At 40.0% G+C, this 14,363-nt stretch overlaps 1 protein-coding gene across 1 annotated transcript in view; it reads left to right on the top strand.

Moving 5' to 3' along the window:
• Positions 1 to 14,363, top strand: part of BRD7 (bromodomain containing 7) — a 42,065-nt gene that overhangs the window by 17,780 nt on the left and 9,922 nt on the right. The window contains exons 7-14 of the mRNA XM_018566081.1: positions 1,579 to 1,742; positions 5,231 to 5,360; positions 6,526 to 6,598; positions 8,994 to 9,101; positions 9,832 to 9,967; positions 12,158 to 12,269; positions 12,737 to 12,851; positions 13,947 to 14,090. Coding sequence (XP_018421583.1) covers positions 1,579 to 1,742; positions 5,231 to 5,360; positions 6,526 to 6,598; positions 8,994 to 9,101; positions 9,832 to 9,967; positions 12,158 to 12,269; positions 12,737 to 12,851; positions 13,947 to 14,090 — 982 coding nt within the window. The remainder of the gene's footprint in view (positions 1 to 1,578; positions 1,743 to 5,230; positions 5,361 to 6,525; positions 6,599 to 8,993; positions 9,102 to 9,831; positions 9,968 to 12,157; positions 12,270 to 12,736; positions 12,852 to 13,946; positions 14,091 to 14,363) is intronic.

Raw genomic sequence — 14,363 nt, 5'->3', positions numbered from 1 at the left:
GTCGGGTGCGCCTACGTATGAAAACGACGAACGCGCTACACATGTTGGGTATCGCCGCGCACGCCGGAGTGAGAGCAATAATTCTAGGGCCAGTATTTTGGGGTATCTCTAAATTGATGACCTGTGGGGGCTTTTAAAGCGTCTTCTATGGACTTTTTGGGGTACTGGGGTTTATCGCCGTTTTACGGATGCACGCAATTTGTAACCTGGGCATGTTGGGTATCGTTTTACTCGTTGTAACCTCATCTTTTATATTTAATTAAAAAAATGGGTATTTTGTTGTGTTTTGGGGCATTTAATTAAATTTTTCACTAAATATTGGGGTTTAATAAGGAGTTGCGCTAATATTGCGCAACATAAAAATTTGCAACTACCACCATTTTATTCTATAGGGTCTTGGCATTCAGAAAATATATAATGTTGGGGGGTTTTAAGTAATTTTCAGGCCTAAAATGTGGAATATAACATGGGTGCAAAAAATGAAAAAAAGGCCTCAGTCATGAAGGGGTTAAGGGAGAGTTCTAACTCCTGTCAGCTTTTTTTTTCCATCTGTATCCCATTGGGGAGATTTCCCTTTGTGTCAATGGCCACAACAGGAAGTAATAGGAAATCCCTCCAAAGTGAGGGAAATCCCTGGTGGTCAGAAGGGTCACCATAACCAGTGTCCTCATTGGAAAATTTCCCATCTATTCTCCCACACCTGTTGTGGAACATTGAAACATGCTATGAGTCCAGCCAGAAAACCTCAAGAAAAATAGCTATGTATTAGTGTCCAACTCCGAACACAGTTATCTTACCGGAGTTCAGTAAGTTTAACATTGGCTTTGCTATAAAGCCATTTGCCATAATCAGAACTGCCTCCTTCTCCCTGCAAATCATCTGGTTTACATGTGGGTGGAATCCTGTTTTAGTTCAGGTTCATCCCACTATTTGTGCACTTTAAAGCGTATCTAAAGCCAAACTATATACATTTTTTATAGAATATTTTCCATTTTTTCACATTAATTTCTGTCCCAGTGACAATGGTCACTGGGTCAAATAGAGGCGAGGAATCTCCCTGACAGGGACACACACCTGCAGGATTTTTTAAAAGTAATCCTTGCAGTGGGGCTACCCTGTGCACTGCAAGAGTTAGCTGCTTATTTGTGTCTAGGTTAAAAAAAAAAAACAAAGATTTACTCACCCAAAGCGCCGCGCCGGTTCTTAGACTGGTCCTTCCAACATCTCTCCCCCTCCTCTGCAGCAGTCTAAAGTCCCGTAAATCATCGTCTATGCACTGTGTATTGACGTGAGGACACTGAGGAAGATTACAATGCTGCAGGGAGGGGAAGAGAGGCTGGAGGGAGCGCCGTGACAGCTAGCCAGCTCCAAGCTTCGGGTGAGTATATCTTTGTTATTTTAGCACCTAGACACAAATGAGAACTTAACCCTTGCAGTTGGGGGGTAGTCCCACTGCAAGAGTTAATAAAACAAAAATAAATCCTGGAGTTCTTCTTTAAGGTTATCATGGCTTGCTATCAGTCTCATGCTTGTGTATCTTGAAGAAGTGGTTATGTTTGTCTGCTATTCTCAATACAGGAGAGAATCCACAGTTTAAAGCAGAGTATAGATTTTATGGCAGATCTTCAGAGCAGTGGGAAGGACAATCCAGATGCTAAGGAAAATGTGAAGGAACCCAAAGAAGAATCGATGGACACCAGTGATGTTGCTGCCTTCAAAACCCCAGTCAAAGATTTTAAAAGGTATGTGTTTCTAGGTCATCTTCCAGGCCATGACTATGCTCACAATTACCTAGACAAAAATAGTGCTGTTGGGTAGCCAGAGGTTATAGCGCTGGATTACCCTGGATGTTTTATGTCCCTCAGTGCTCTTTTGGACGAGAATCCAGAAGGACAACAGTAGCCCAGGATGCCATATTGGAGCCTGAGAGCGGGAAGATTAATACAAGGCCAGTTGGTGCACTGTATGCATGATAAAAGAAAACCATTCAGTGTCTTTACAAAACATTTTTTGTTCCCGATGGAGTGGGGAAGGGTTAATATCTCTAAATGTGGTAGATCCCATCACACTCCTGACCGGATAAAGCCCAAATGAAAACTGGGGGGTGCTGAAAGTGACAGCGAATGCCTCTGCGCATCAAATGCAAAATACCATATATTCACTCGCACTCCGTTAGTAGATAGCAGACAATCTTTTTTTAATGACTGAACATGATGTCACATACACAAAGCACATTTCGGGACCAGGCAGTCCCTTCTTCAGGCAGACAACAGTGTTAACACCAATACAAAGTGCAAACATATATACATAGAAATGGAGGGAAACAATCAACCAATTAGCCAATCTCAACGATTCACCAAAGTGTGTACCTCCCACTCAAACGTCATTTGACGTATTTCCGCCCCCTCCTGATGCTGCTGCATAATGTATTAAACAGCTTACACAGAGAAACAATGCCCATATAGTGTACCTTGTGCAATCATGACAGTCTGTCTCCTTGATGCATCCGTCTACCCGCTGTGATCAAGTCACAGCCTGTCATATAATCCTAGTTCCGCCCCACACATGTCATCATGCGGAAATAGTGGAGTCATGGCAACATGGTTAAACAATTCCTGCTGTCAGTAGGATCGTGCTTGCTATGCTGGCACATGTGCCACAGCCTATCATGACGGCGCATGCATTAGCATACGCCATGTCTGTAGCACAACAGGAACAATGTGTAACCAATATAAAATCAAAAAGGTCAATAAAAAATGTACCTCATTACATGGCAACTCGGCCATCATTCTGTAGTGAAATGATATCAAGGAGAACAGAATTCAGTCCGGCACAGGTACACAAACAGTGATAACATACATTGACTCAGATGGTAACAACCTCCAATACATGTATAGCAACTAGTTAATATACATAAAAATGTGTTTCCACAGTTCAATGTGTGCAGATACTATTACACTCTATCACAGTTGGAATTCACAAATATATACCCAAACTGAATTACACAATATGATCCATAATCATTGTAGTTGATCCCAATGGTATACTACTGCACTATCAAGGGGTTAATATCCATGGCAAAATACAAAATCCATACCAACATTGTGACATATAATCAGTATATGGCTGCAAGTCTATAGATGTCCAAGAAAGCCACATGCGTACAATGCACAATAATAGAGTATAAAAATGGCAGGGTGAAAAACAGGAAAAAAACATGTGTAAAAGCCCAAGCTACTCTACCTGAAATCCATGGGCACCCATATTAAAAACTAGGAATAATGAGATCCATTACCTGTCGGCAAGAAAACAAGCATATGACAAATTAGTGTTGAGACCCCGAGGCACAACAGTGTCCAAGGTATAAGGCCTGGTTCACACCTGGGCATTTTTCAGCGCTGATCGAAGCGCTGAAAAACGCTCAGCAAAGGAAATCCCATTATTTACTATGGGCATGGTTCCCACCTAGGCGTATTTCAGCCCGTGGAAACGCGCTGAAAAACGCCCTAAGCCCAAACAAGTACAGGAACTTCTTTGGGGCGTTTTTCAGCACATATTCATTGTTATTCCTGAGTGTGGTTCGGGGTTAACAAAGCGGTAACCCCGAGCCACACTCGGGAATACAGCGTAGGACTTACCTTGTCCACGATCCCCGCTGTGTCCTCAGGCCGCTGCTGACTTCCGGGTTTCGTCCCTTCCGAGCGGCCACGTCGCAGGGGAGCAGAACCGGCGGGAAGTTTGAAAGTTTAAAAAAACACTAAAATAAAGGGGGAAATAAATCATACCGCCAGGGAGGTATAAAAGCGTGCGTTTCAGTGAACGAAAAAAAAGTGCTAAACACGAAAAAAACGAGCAGAAAAAACGCGCCTATGGTACGCCCAGGTGTGAACCCAGCCTCAATCCAAAAGGCCTCTTTCCGCAGTAACTGGAGGTCCCTGTTACCCCCCCCTGTGACTCAACTGTATGTGATCTATAGCCATCCCTCTTAGCTCATGTGTCTGATGTCTATGTTCAACAAAGTGAACAGCCACTGGTTTGTTGGCATCTGGTTCCTCACCTGAGGCTACCTTTTTTAATTGAAGTTCTAATATCACTACAATGCTTCTGAAACCTTCTCTTAAAGGGATTCTTGGTCTTGCCTACATATACAAGAGAGCAGGGACATCTAAGCAAATAGATCACATGGACAGAGTTGCAGTTCAGATAACTCTTAATGCAATACTTGTTCCCATTATGAGGATGCAGAAAGTGTTCACCCTCGATTTAGGGAGTTGCATATGTTACAGTTGTGACACCTGTAAAAACCTGTTTTATGAGAAATCATAAATGTACTTTTAATATATTTCTCCCTAGGGTCAGCCTGTATGAGATGGTCACGTAATGTCTTATCACGTCGATAAACATGTAATGGTGCTGTGCTGACTGCGGCTGTCAAATTCTTGTCAGCTCTCAGTGCTTTGTGTATGTGACATCATGTTCAGTCAATAAATAAGATTGACTGCTATCTACTAATGGAGTGCGAGTGACTATATGGTATTTTGGGTTAATATCTCTGTCATCTTTTTTTTGTACCAGTAAGGTTTTAATAGCTTTATCGTTTTCTAGATTAAGTAGTGATTGCTCCCTTGGTTATGAATTTCTTCTGGCATTTGATTTGATGAATGTTGGATAAGTATATATTTACTAAATAGAGGTTTGTGACATTAATCTCTTATCACAGAGCTAATGTATCTTCCATTAGATTCTAGCATGGATTGATAAATACTCTATGTAGTACTCTGATATCTTTGAAGGTAGTTATATTCATCTCTGGGGGCTGTAAGGATGGTGGGCAATTTTGCATGCAAACATTTGGAAGTATTATATTACTGAAATATGTGCTGCTTGCCAAATGAGTGTATTGAAGTCAACGGGACCACACTGTAAGCGCTTGGCATGCAGTTGTTTTGTGTAAAATCCACCTTGAAATTAAAAAAATACAGGCATTCAGGAGGTAGCAGTATTACCTCTGAAACGCCTGGAAAAACTGCTGCTCAACCACCTCTGAATAGCGTTCTACTATCGATGACTTTTCTGAAGGCTGGTAAAGCCTGTTGCCTGTGTGAATGAGGCCTTTGTGGCTCCAGTGCTAACCTCCTATGGGCTCATTCATCAGAAACAATTCTCAACTATCACATTGGGCTAGATATGACCACCTTTAGTCACAAGACTGTCTGTCTTATTTTCACAGAAAAGATAAGGACCAGTCCGAAGACAAGCAGAGGCTAAATGAAGGAGCTTCAGAAAAAGACCAGGAACAGATCGACCAAATCATCAGAGATTCTTTAGGCAAATTAACAAAGAGAACAATCAGCACTCAGGTGAGCACTGATTACAGCAAGTACATGAACTACACATATTAAAATATTAACTTCATGGACCCAAGCTCTATAAATTACATTGTATGGTTTGAGCTCACGAGTGTTTTACCTATAGCAAATTGTGTGTTTAAAGCAAGCAACCAGCCAGCAACCCCCTGTAAAAAGGAAAAAAAATATGTTGAGTACTTAAATCTGTTTTAAAGGCAGTGGTTCTTTTACAGTTTTTCTAGTTGATTTTTATTTTTCATAACAAGCGGCAGGGTTGCTTTAATCTGAGTTTGATTTCTAGAGGCTGAGCCAAATGGTATTCTCCTTTTACTTGTAGGGAACAAGTCAAAGGTGAATACATAATAAAAAGCAGTTACCACTATCCATCAATTAATTGTTCCCTCCCTCTGAACAGTGTAATCAATCAAAACTAAACACAAAACACAGGCAGAGCATCTATGTCGAAGAGCCCTCATGGGCCATTCATTCTGGCCTAAGTCAAAAATATAGTGAGACTGACTGTTTGTAATGTAATTCTCTTTTATTAGCACTAATATTTGTTGCATTTTTGAACTGTTCTTCCATTACTATCTAAACACGCATTACAAGGTCTGCAATAGGTGGAAGCCTGAATCTGTTTGTTTTTAGAGTAATTTTTCTTGTGTGGGGGGTAAATACAGAACCGGGAGTAAACCACTGCAAACTAAGAACTTTCAGGTTAGGATCCTGGTGGAATTTGAAATTAAACTATAAAAAAAAAATGTGAAGTCAAAACCTTTTTTTTTTTAAAATAATGTAGGAAACAGTTAAAATCTGTATAAAGTTTTTTTTTTGCTTCCTGTGTTCTGGGTAGATTTCCCTTCCTGTCCTGGAGACGCAACTGGAAATTACAAAGTTAATAGAATTTCCATATTAGAAAGTCATCATAGGATAGGAGGATTTCCACACACTTTCTTTACCAGAACAAAGAGGCTACTCTTCCCACCAGAGACATAGAAAACAATAAAAACCTGATAAATGATCTAGCCTACCTAATACATACACTTTTAAAGCCTTAAACCCTTTAACTTCAGCTATGAAATGGCATACACCTAATTATGTATGCATGGAAAACATACTTACCTTGAAGCAGGTACTATTTTTTTTTGTGGTAATATACAAACAAATTTAATTGCAGCTGGAGTTCGAGAGAAGGAAGCAAGATGGGACTACAACCCTGGCCCTTCTGAACCCCGGGGACACAGCATTGGGTATGTAGATGTGGAAAACATGTATCACAATAATAATGATAACGGCAGGTGCTAATTTGGTAAATTGTATGTTTGGTAGCAAACAAACATACGTATATACTTATATGTTTGTTTGTCACCATGCGTAAATTCAGTGAATTAATTACACTGTTAGTGCAGTTTCCTGATAAGTGTCCTCTCTCAATGCATAATGTCTTGACTTCAGTGGAAGCAGGGGTGTGCTTTTTTTAATAACCTTTTAAAAGAAGGTTACAATGGACCTGCTATTTTGTATTGAGAAATGTAAACAAGTGCATTGCTGGTACAAATGGACAATTTTCAAGAGGGCTTCACAGAAAGTGTGTTTTAGGAATGAAAATCCATGCTCCTAAAGGTCACAGTGACTGTGCAACTGAAAGATCAGCTTTAACCACCTCCGGGCCGGCCGTAGTAAAAAAATGGCCGGCCCGAGCTCTCTAGATCTGAGCGGGCATCTTTAGACGTCCGCTCAGACACGCCCCCGCGCCGCTCGGCATAGTTACACCATAAAAAAGAATAAAAAAAACAAAAAAAAATTTTAAGTCCCTACCCATACATACACGCATGCAAACATGCGTCGGGGCGCATACGTACAAAAAAGACGATTGCGTCCATTAAGCCGCACATGGTACATATCGCCGCGAACGTCGGAGTGAGAGCAATAATTCTAGTGCCATCAATCACTGATAACACTAAACTGATGAGCGGTAAAAGCTTTTAAAGCGTCGCCCATGGCCAATTTTGGGTATGGTAGTTTTCTGCGATTTCATGACATGTTTGGTGTCTATTTACCCGACGTGACCCGATCTTTTATATTTTACCAAAAAACTGGGTAATAATAAATGTTTCCTAACATAATGTTAAAAAAAACCTTTTTTTTTCTGTAATTTTTCCTAATTATAGTAAAAAATTAAAACCCCAGTGGTGTTTAAATACCACCAAAAGAAAGCCCTATCTGTCCCTAAAAAATGGTATAAAATTCATTTCAGTACAGCGTTGCATGACGGAATAAACGTCAGTCAAAGTACCGCAGCGCTAAATACTGAAAAATGGCCTGGCCAGGAAGGGGGTCTAAACACCTGGTCTTGAAGTGGTTAAAGGACATGTTAGCTGCATGTAGTAAAGCTTTGGATTGTGGTATTTATCTGATAATATGTAATTAGCCCATGCAAGTTTTAGCCATGAAATCCAAAAATGTACCTGTTACATGAATGCTTCATTAAGGACATCACAAGACTTATTGAGACTACTCTGAGCCAACTGCAGAATGACCCCTGTGCTTTAGAATAGTGTGAGTGTGTGTGTGTATATATGGATAAACATACCCCACTGTGTATGTATGTATGTATGTCTGTGTATGCAGATAATTGGTCTTTGTATTACAGATAATGTACATACTTAGTATATGTCAGCATTCCTAGAGCACTATTGGTTTCTAAAGAGAGAAAACAGCAGGAACAAGGACTCTCACTAAAACCTTACAGAGAAGGATGGGTCACTTTTATACTCATTCACTTGTATCTAAAGTTCAGTTTGAACGTTATAGACAACAGAATTTGTATGATCGGGGTTAAGTAGAAAGTAAAATGCATGCAAAGAAGCCTTAAAGCAGACCTTGCAGTAAAAAGCAAGGTCTGCTGTATGTATTAGGGTCCAATCCCCCATTGTAAGTGGCAGCAGGAATGTTAGAAAATAAACCTGTAAAATAAAGTTATTTAATATATTTCCTTCACTTTGACTTCCATACTGCAGGGGTGACATCACCATCCTTCTGCCAGCTCCCAGGGAAATGCTGAATACCCAGAATTTTGAGATATGATGCCCCAGCTCTGTGCAAGGGCATCTTCTTGTGATATTTCACGTACTTAGCATTTCCCTGGGTCCTCACCAAAGCATTGGGATGGAATCATGTTTGCGTTGTTTGTGCGTGCACGTAGGGGGCGGGGGGAAAATTTTCTGTTACTTTAATTTTTTATTTTTTTTATTTTTTATTGCACAGCTTATTGCTATCGCATAGGGGGCTAACAAACACCTATGTAATGGCAAATATAATGTAACAGGTCCTCTTTATGGAGACATCAGTTGTCTTTTAGACCCCTAATGTCACCTAGGGATCCAAAAGAAGCTGATGAAGTAGAGATCTGCTTCACCAGCTTCTTCTGGTTCTTTGAGCCAGAGAATGTGCATAGTGACACCGGAGGTGATGTGTGCAATGAAAGAAAAAAATGCAGTTGCAAGTAACAAAGTTCCAGGTTAAGAATCAGTAAATCAATAAAAAAATATGTACTTTTTACATGATACAAACATATTGCAGTGGAAGCAGGACGAGCAGTTTGATTCTTTGCACCCCTATTTATAAAGAAACACTTTTCTTCAGAAGCAGGTCATGGAAGTGCCATTCTTGGGTCTACAGCTGGCCGGCTGCAAACGGGAGTAAATTGCCTCCAAGGATTCAAGGAAGATAAACGTAACAAAGTCACTCCGGGTAAGACGGCATTATATATTTTTATTGTATTTTGTTAAGTTCAAAGGTAATACTTAACATTTTTTTATTTTGCTTATAGGTCAACTTTTATTGTGATGTATAATTTTTGTAAGTTTAAAGTTAATAGTTAACATTTTTATTTTTCCCATAGTTCAACTTTTACTGGGAATGTATAATTCTCTACAGCCGCTACACCAGCAAAATCACTGGGGCTGGCTGTCAGTTTGACCTATGTCTCAGGAGCACAGAGACTGTCTCCTTATAAAGTCTGTGTATGTAGGCTTTTAGTGATAATTATGTTGTAACTATTAACCTTAATGAGCCCTCATTATCTCCTTTCTCTCCTTCTTCCTTTTCTTTTAAAGAATAGTTGTTTCTTTAACCATTTTTATGTTTTTCTTGCTGTATTAAAAGAGAATACACATACACAAATTATATAAAATCTTTTGTATCATTTATAAATAACTTTGCCATGGTTTGTACCAGAAAAATTGTTTTAGTGCCTCATTTTAAACAGGAAATAGAATGTATTTTAATAAATAATGAATACGTTGGTAAAAGATGTTTTTTTGGGTTTTTTTTAAATGCAGTCGAGTTCCCAGAAACTTTCAAGAGAGCACATCCATAAATGTATTCTACATACATAAAATGTCAGACCTAGTTGTAAATATCCAATATAGTTTGTAAAGGTATATAATGGTCATGATGCAAATATGTGTTTTGTTCATAGTGTCATACTTGAACTATGGACCATTCACCTCCTACGCACCATCCTATGACTCGACCTTCGCAAACATTGGCAAGGATGATTCTGATCTAATATACACAATGTATGGAGAAGAGCCCAGTCTTCAGGGAACTTTCAGGTACGGTACAGCAGCAAAACTATGTAAAAAAGGTTTTAAGGTCTGTCTATCCTTTTGATTCATGACTGTCATGAATATATTTATCAGTTTCCAGGAAATTTACTTGTGGTTTGCATTTAGTGTTCATTGATTTAGGTACAGGGAAGTAGATGTAATATAAATGTTTGTGCTATACTCAAAAATGTAGCTAATGTGCTATTTGTTGAGCAAACATTAAAGGGGGAACATTTTCAGTTTTGGAATTTTCAGAAAAGACAGAGTAAAAATGTGGGCAGCAACTTTTAAATTATGTGAATGGGAACATGTAACAATTAAGTAGGCCTTATTCCAGTTTGGCTGCAAAAGGGAAAATACATTTGAAAGTGTTTTTTTTTTTTTTCACTTTTGCACACAAAGTGGATAAAACCCCACTATATGTTTGTTTTCCTATTCATACAACATACCTAAAAACTAGGGATGCACCGATACCGGTATTTTGGTACCGAGTACCGATAATTTTTTTCGGTACTCGCCGATACCAATTACCGAGTAACGGAAGTCCCATTCAGGAAGCAGGTGGCGTGTAATGACTCGCCCCCTGGCTTCCTGATTAGCCGGGAAGCCGGGCAGCGTGTAAAGAGTCGCCACCCGGCTTCCCGATTAACAAGAAAGTCCCCTCTTACCTTTTTAGTATGTGCAGCCTGTCATCCCCGGGGCCTCTCCAGCGAGAACGCGGCCTTCGTCCGGTACCCAGCCGGAGCCGTCTGGCCGGCCAATCAGGAAGCCAGGCGCCGTGTAATGACGCGACGCCCTGCTTTCTGATTGGCCGGGATGCCGGCTCCATGCTCTCTTGTCATGAGATGACGAGGGAGCATGAAGCCAGCTTCCCGGCCAATCAGAAAGCAGGGCGTCGCGTCATTAGACGGCGCCCGGCTTCCTGATTGGACGGCTCCGGCTGGGTAACGGACGAAGGCCGCATTCTAGCAGGAGAGGCCCCTGGGGTGACAGGCTGCACATACTAAGGTAAGGTAATCTTACCTCACGAGGCCAGCTTCCTGATTGGCCAGCTCCATGCTCTCTCATCACAAGTGATGAGAGAGCATGGAGCCGCTTCTCGGTCAATCGCGAAAACGGGCAGCGTGTAATGATGCGCTTCCCGATACCGGAAGTACTCGTGCTAGGCATCGGAGCATTTGTACGAGTACTTGCCCAAATACTCGGAATCGGCACCCATATCAATACTAGTATCGGTGCATCCCTACTAAAAACATATATTTGTTTTAATATTTCATGTAGTTTGGAATAGATCATTGTCCCTGGAGACATCTATCTTGCGTCCAGGGATAGTAATCTATTTCTAATCGCATGTAATCAGATCACATACGTTTTACATGCTGATGACTGCTTACAGATGCAGCCGTCGTCATCCGATCATTAACTTGAACTGGTGACAACGGCCGCTTCTTAAAGGCACGTTTGGGATTCCTACCACAGGAATTTCTTGGTTCCTGCCTCAGGAATCCCATAACACACATTCACACATAGTATGAATGAAGCCTTAAAATATATATATATATATATATTTCCCATACAAACAGAAGAAAAGCTGGCTGGCTGTGCACCAGATTCTGCTGAAGCTGTGTGCGGCCAGCTTTTCTTCTGTTTTGTATCTGCTCATATTGGAGTGAGGACATGCTCCCAGCGGCAAGCACCCAGCCCATAACTTCCATGAGCTGTGGAGTTCCAGGTGTCATCCCAATTTAGCTGCAAAAGCAGAAATACACTTTAAATCTGCTCAGAAGTGCTTAGCTGACTTCTTTTTTGGAATGCAGTGTTCACCCCACACAATAGTTTGCAAAGCAGGTAAACTACTGTATGGGGTGAACAATGCATTCCAAATAAGTCAGCTTCTTTTGGTTTTGGTGCTGTGTAAATTGTGCCGTATGTATGCATGTAATATAAGGACTTAATATTGTAAGCATTTTGAGGGAAGGGACTGAAAGGAAAGTACAGTATGTAAAGTGCTGTGTAAATTGTTGGCGCTATATAATGCCGATAATAATATTTTAAGATAGGTGATATTTTAGGAAAATTGTATTATATTAACTTAGGTTAATAATTCTGTTTCACCAGTTAGCATTATGTTAGACTGTTTTTATTATAGAAGGCATTCCATATATATTTGTGTAAGATGAATTTTGTATTTTTTAGCTTACAAGAATTCTTGGAGAATATAAAGAGCCAACCTTATGGGATGGTGGACTGTATCCTGGATGCGTTCAGTAATGGAGAATATTCCAGAACAGAAAGAGAGCAGAATAAGGTAACTCCAGTTTTTGGAAATGTTATGAATGTGTTCCAGTAATCCTTTAGACTAAGAAGTACATTTTATAAAAAATCACTTTGTTTATCTATTTTATTTTTTAAAGGGACTACTATATATTATGGTTTTGCACAACCTTTCTTTGTTTATTAAATCTAGTACTAAATAAACTTAAAAAATAAAAAATATATTTATTTAAAAGATATCTAAAATCATGCATATCGTTTTTATGCAAACTTCTTCTATCCAGCCATCATATCAAGCTCTAGTCTCCTTTTCACATATTACCGGTAAACTATTTCAGCTTTGCTGAAAGACAGAATTAAAAGGAACCCTCACAGGAGTGACATCTCTTATCAGAGGGTTGAGTAAGAAGTTTTAATCGGACATAGGAATGTGTAAAGCAAGCTTTGTTGCTGTGCTGTCACTTTAGCTAACCCATATATATATACTTATGTGTTTTACAGGCAACAGTGAGTGAAAGCTCAGCGAAGCCAGACTGTGTTGGCACCACTGACCAATTTGCAAGTTTAAAGTCTGTGTTTGGTCTGGAATTATTTGAAGAGACCTTTGATTCTGAAGGTGGGAAAACAACTTCATTTCTCCAGCTATGGTTTGACTGTGTATAATGGGGACCAGTTGCAGTTGCTGGCAGTACAGCACATGCATCTTGCATATACTGGGTGTCTTTAGTTATCTCGAACAAACTTCTGTGATGTTTTTAAATATAATTTGCTGCGTTCTTGTGGCTGAATTCATGTTTGAAATGCCTTGTCCAAACTAGAGCCCCAGAATAGGCCAGCTGGAATCCTCATAGAAAAATGTAGGCCGTAGTTGGTTCTCGAGGCCAAGGTAAAGCTTGTTCTGGCGAGGGTCAGGACTCAGGATAGGTTTCAGAAACAAAAGTGCTTGAAGACATTAAAGTGGAAGTAACTGCATACCATTGCCAGAAAACGTCAGTACATCAATCACCAAAATAGACATGTTCTATACAGTATAGGTCATTATTATATGTCATACCTATTTTTGTATGTAGGCCCTTTTGCCTACTCCTACCAGTTTTGGTGCTATCGTAGGGGCTTTCCTATGCTTGGTGCCAATAACTCTATGTCCGCCCTCATATCCCATCAGTGGGTAGGGGAGCATTGCATCAGTGAGTGCCTTGCTAGAGATGGATGACGTTATCCCGACAAGGCACTGTTCTGATCTTGTGTGCAGGTAAGGTCACACAAAAAATAATGCAACAGTATCTCTACAAGGGAAGAGTATGGAGGATTTTGATGGTGACTATCAAAAGTATGTGCTGTATACTGATGTCAAGTTGCACAGTGGAGTTTACTTCCGCTTTAAGAGCTTTCAGAATAAACTTGCCATTGCAAGTAGAGCAGCACTTGCTCTTTTCGTGCACTCCCCCATCTTCCCTTCTTGTGAGAAGATTCGGTAACCCCTGCAACTAAGGCAAGGTTGCTTTAACTCTTGGCAAACAGTAGATTGCTGTATTTAGGAAAGCTTTCCTTCTCAATTTCTGCCTGAAAATTCCGTACAAAATGTTAAGATATTATTTGGAAATGTTGCTTTCCAAGCAACATTTGCTTTTTTTAAGTGTAGTTATGGGTTGGAGAAAAGAAATTGATACCCACGGTCTACAAATTCCATACTAACACAATATAATTACAGGAGCACAGAAGTTCCAGAGGAAGTTGGATGAAACCACTAAATTAATCTGTGAGTTACAAGAGGTTCAGAATGAGCGTCTGAGTACAAAGCCTCCTCCGAATATGGTTTGTCTGCTAGCTCCATCTGTAAAGGAAGTTCAAATTGGTAAGTTTAAAACTGTTTTTGTATACAGTTTGCCATTTATTTTACTATGTTTAAACAAAGTTAAAAAGGTTTTTTTTACACTTATACAGTACCTTGTTCAGTATTTTGGTTAGAAAAGGGGAAAAAAAATAAAGAATTGCTAGTTAGGGTTTTTTTTAGTAGAAGAGGCATGCAATGTCTCTTTTGACAAAGAAAAAAAAAAAAGAAACTTCCCGGTGATTTTTTTTTTTCTTTTGTGTGTGTGTTGGGGGGGGGGGGGGGGGGGTTTGGGGA

Source organism: Nanorana parkeri, unplaced genomic scaffold, assembly GCF_000935625.1.
Source record: "Nanorana parkeri isolate BGI_ZX_2015 unplaced genomic scaffold, ASM93562v1 scaffold914, whole genome shotgun sequence".
Classification (NCBI taxonomy): domain Eukaryota; kingdom Metazoa; phylum Chordata; class Amphibia; order Anura; family Dicroglossidae; genus Nanorana; species Nanorana parkeri.
This window is presented reverse-complemented; position numbering and strand designations above follow the sequence as displayed.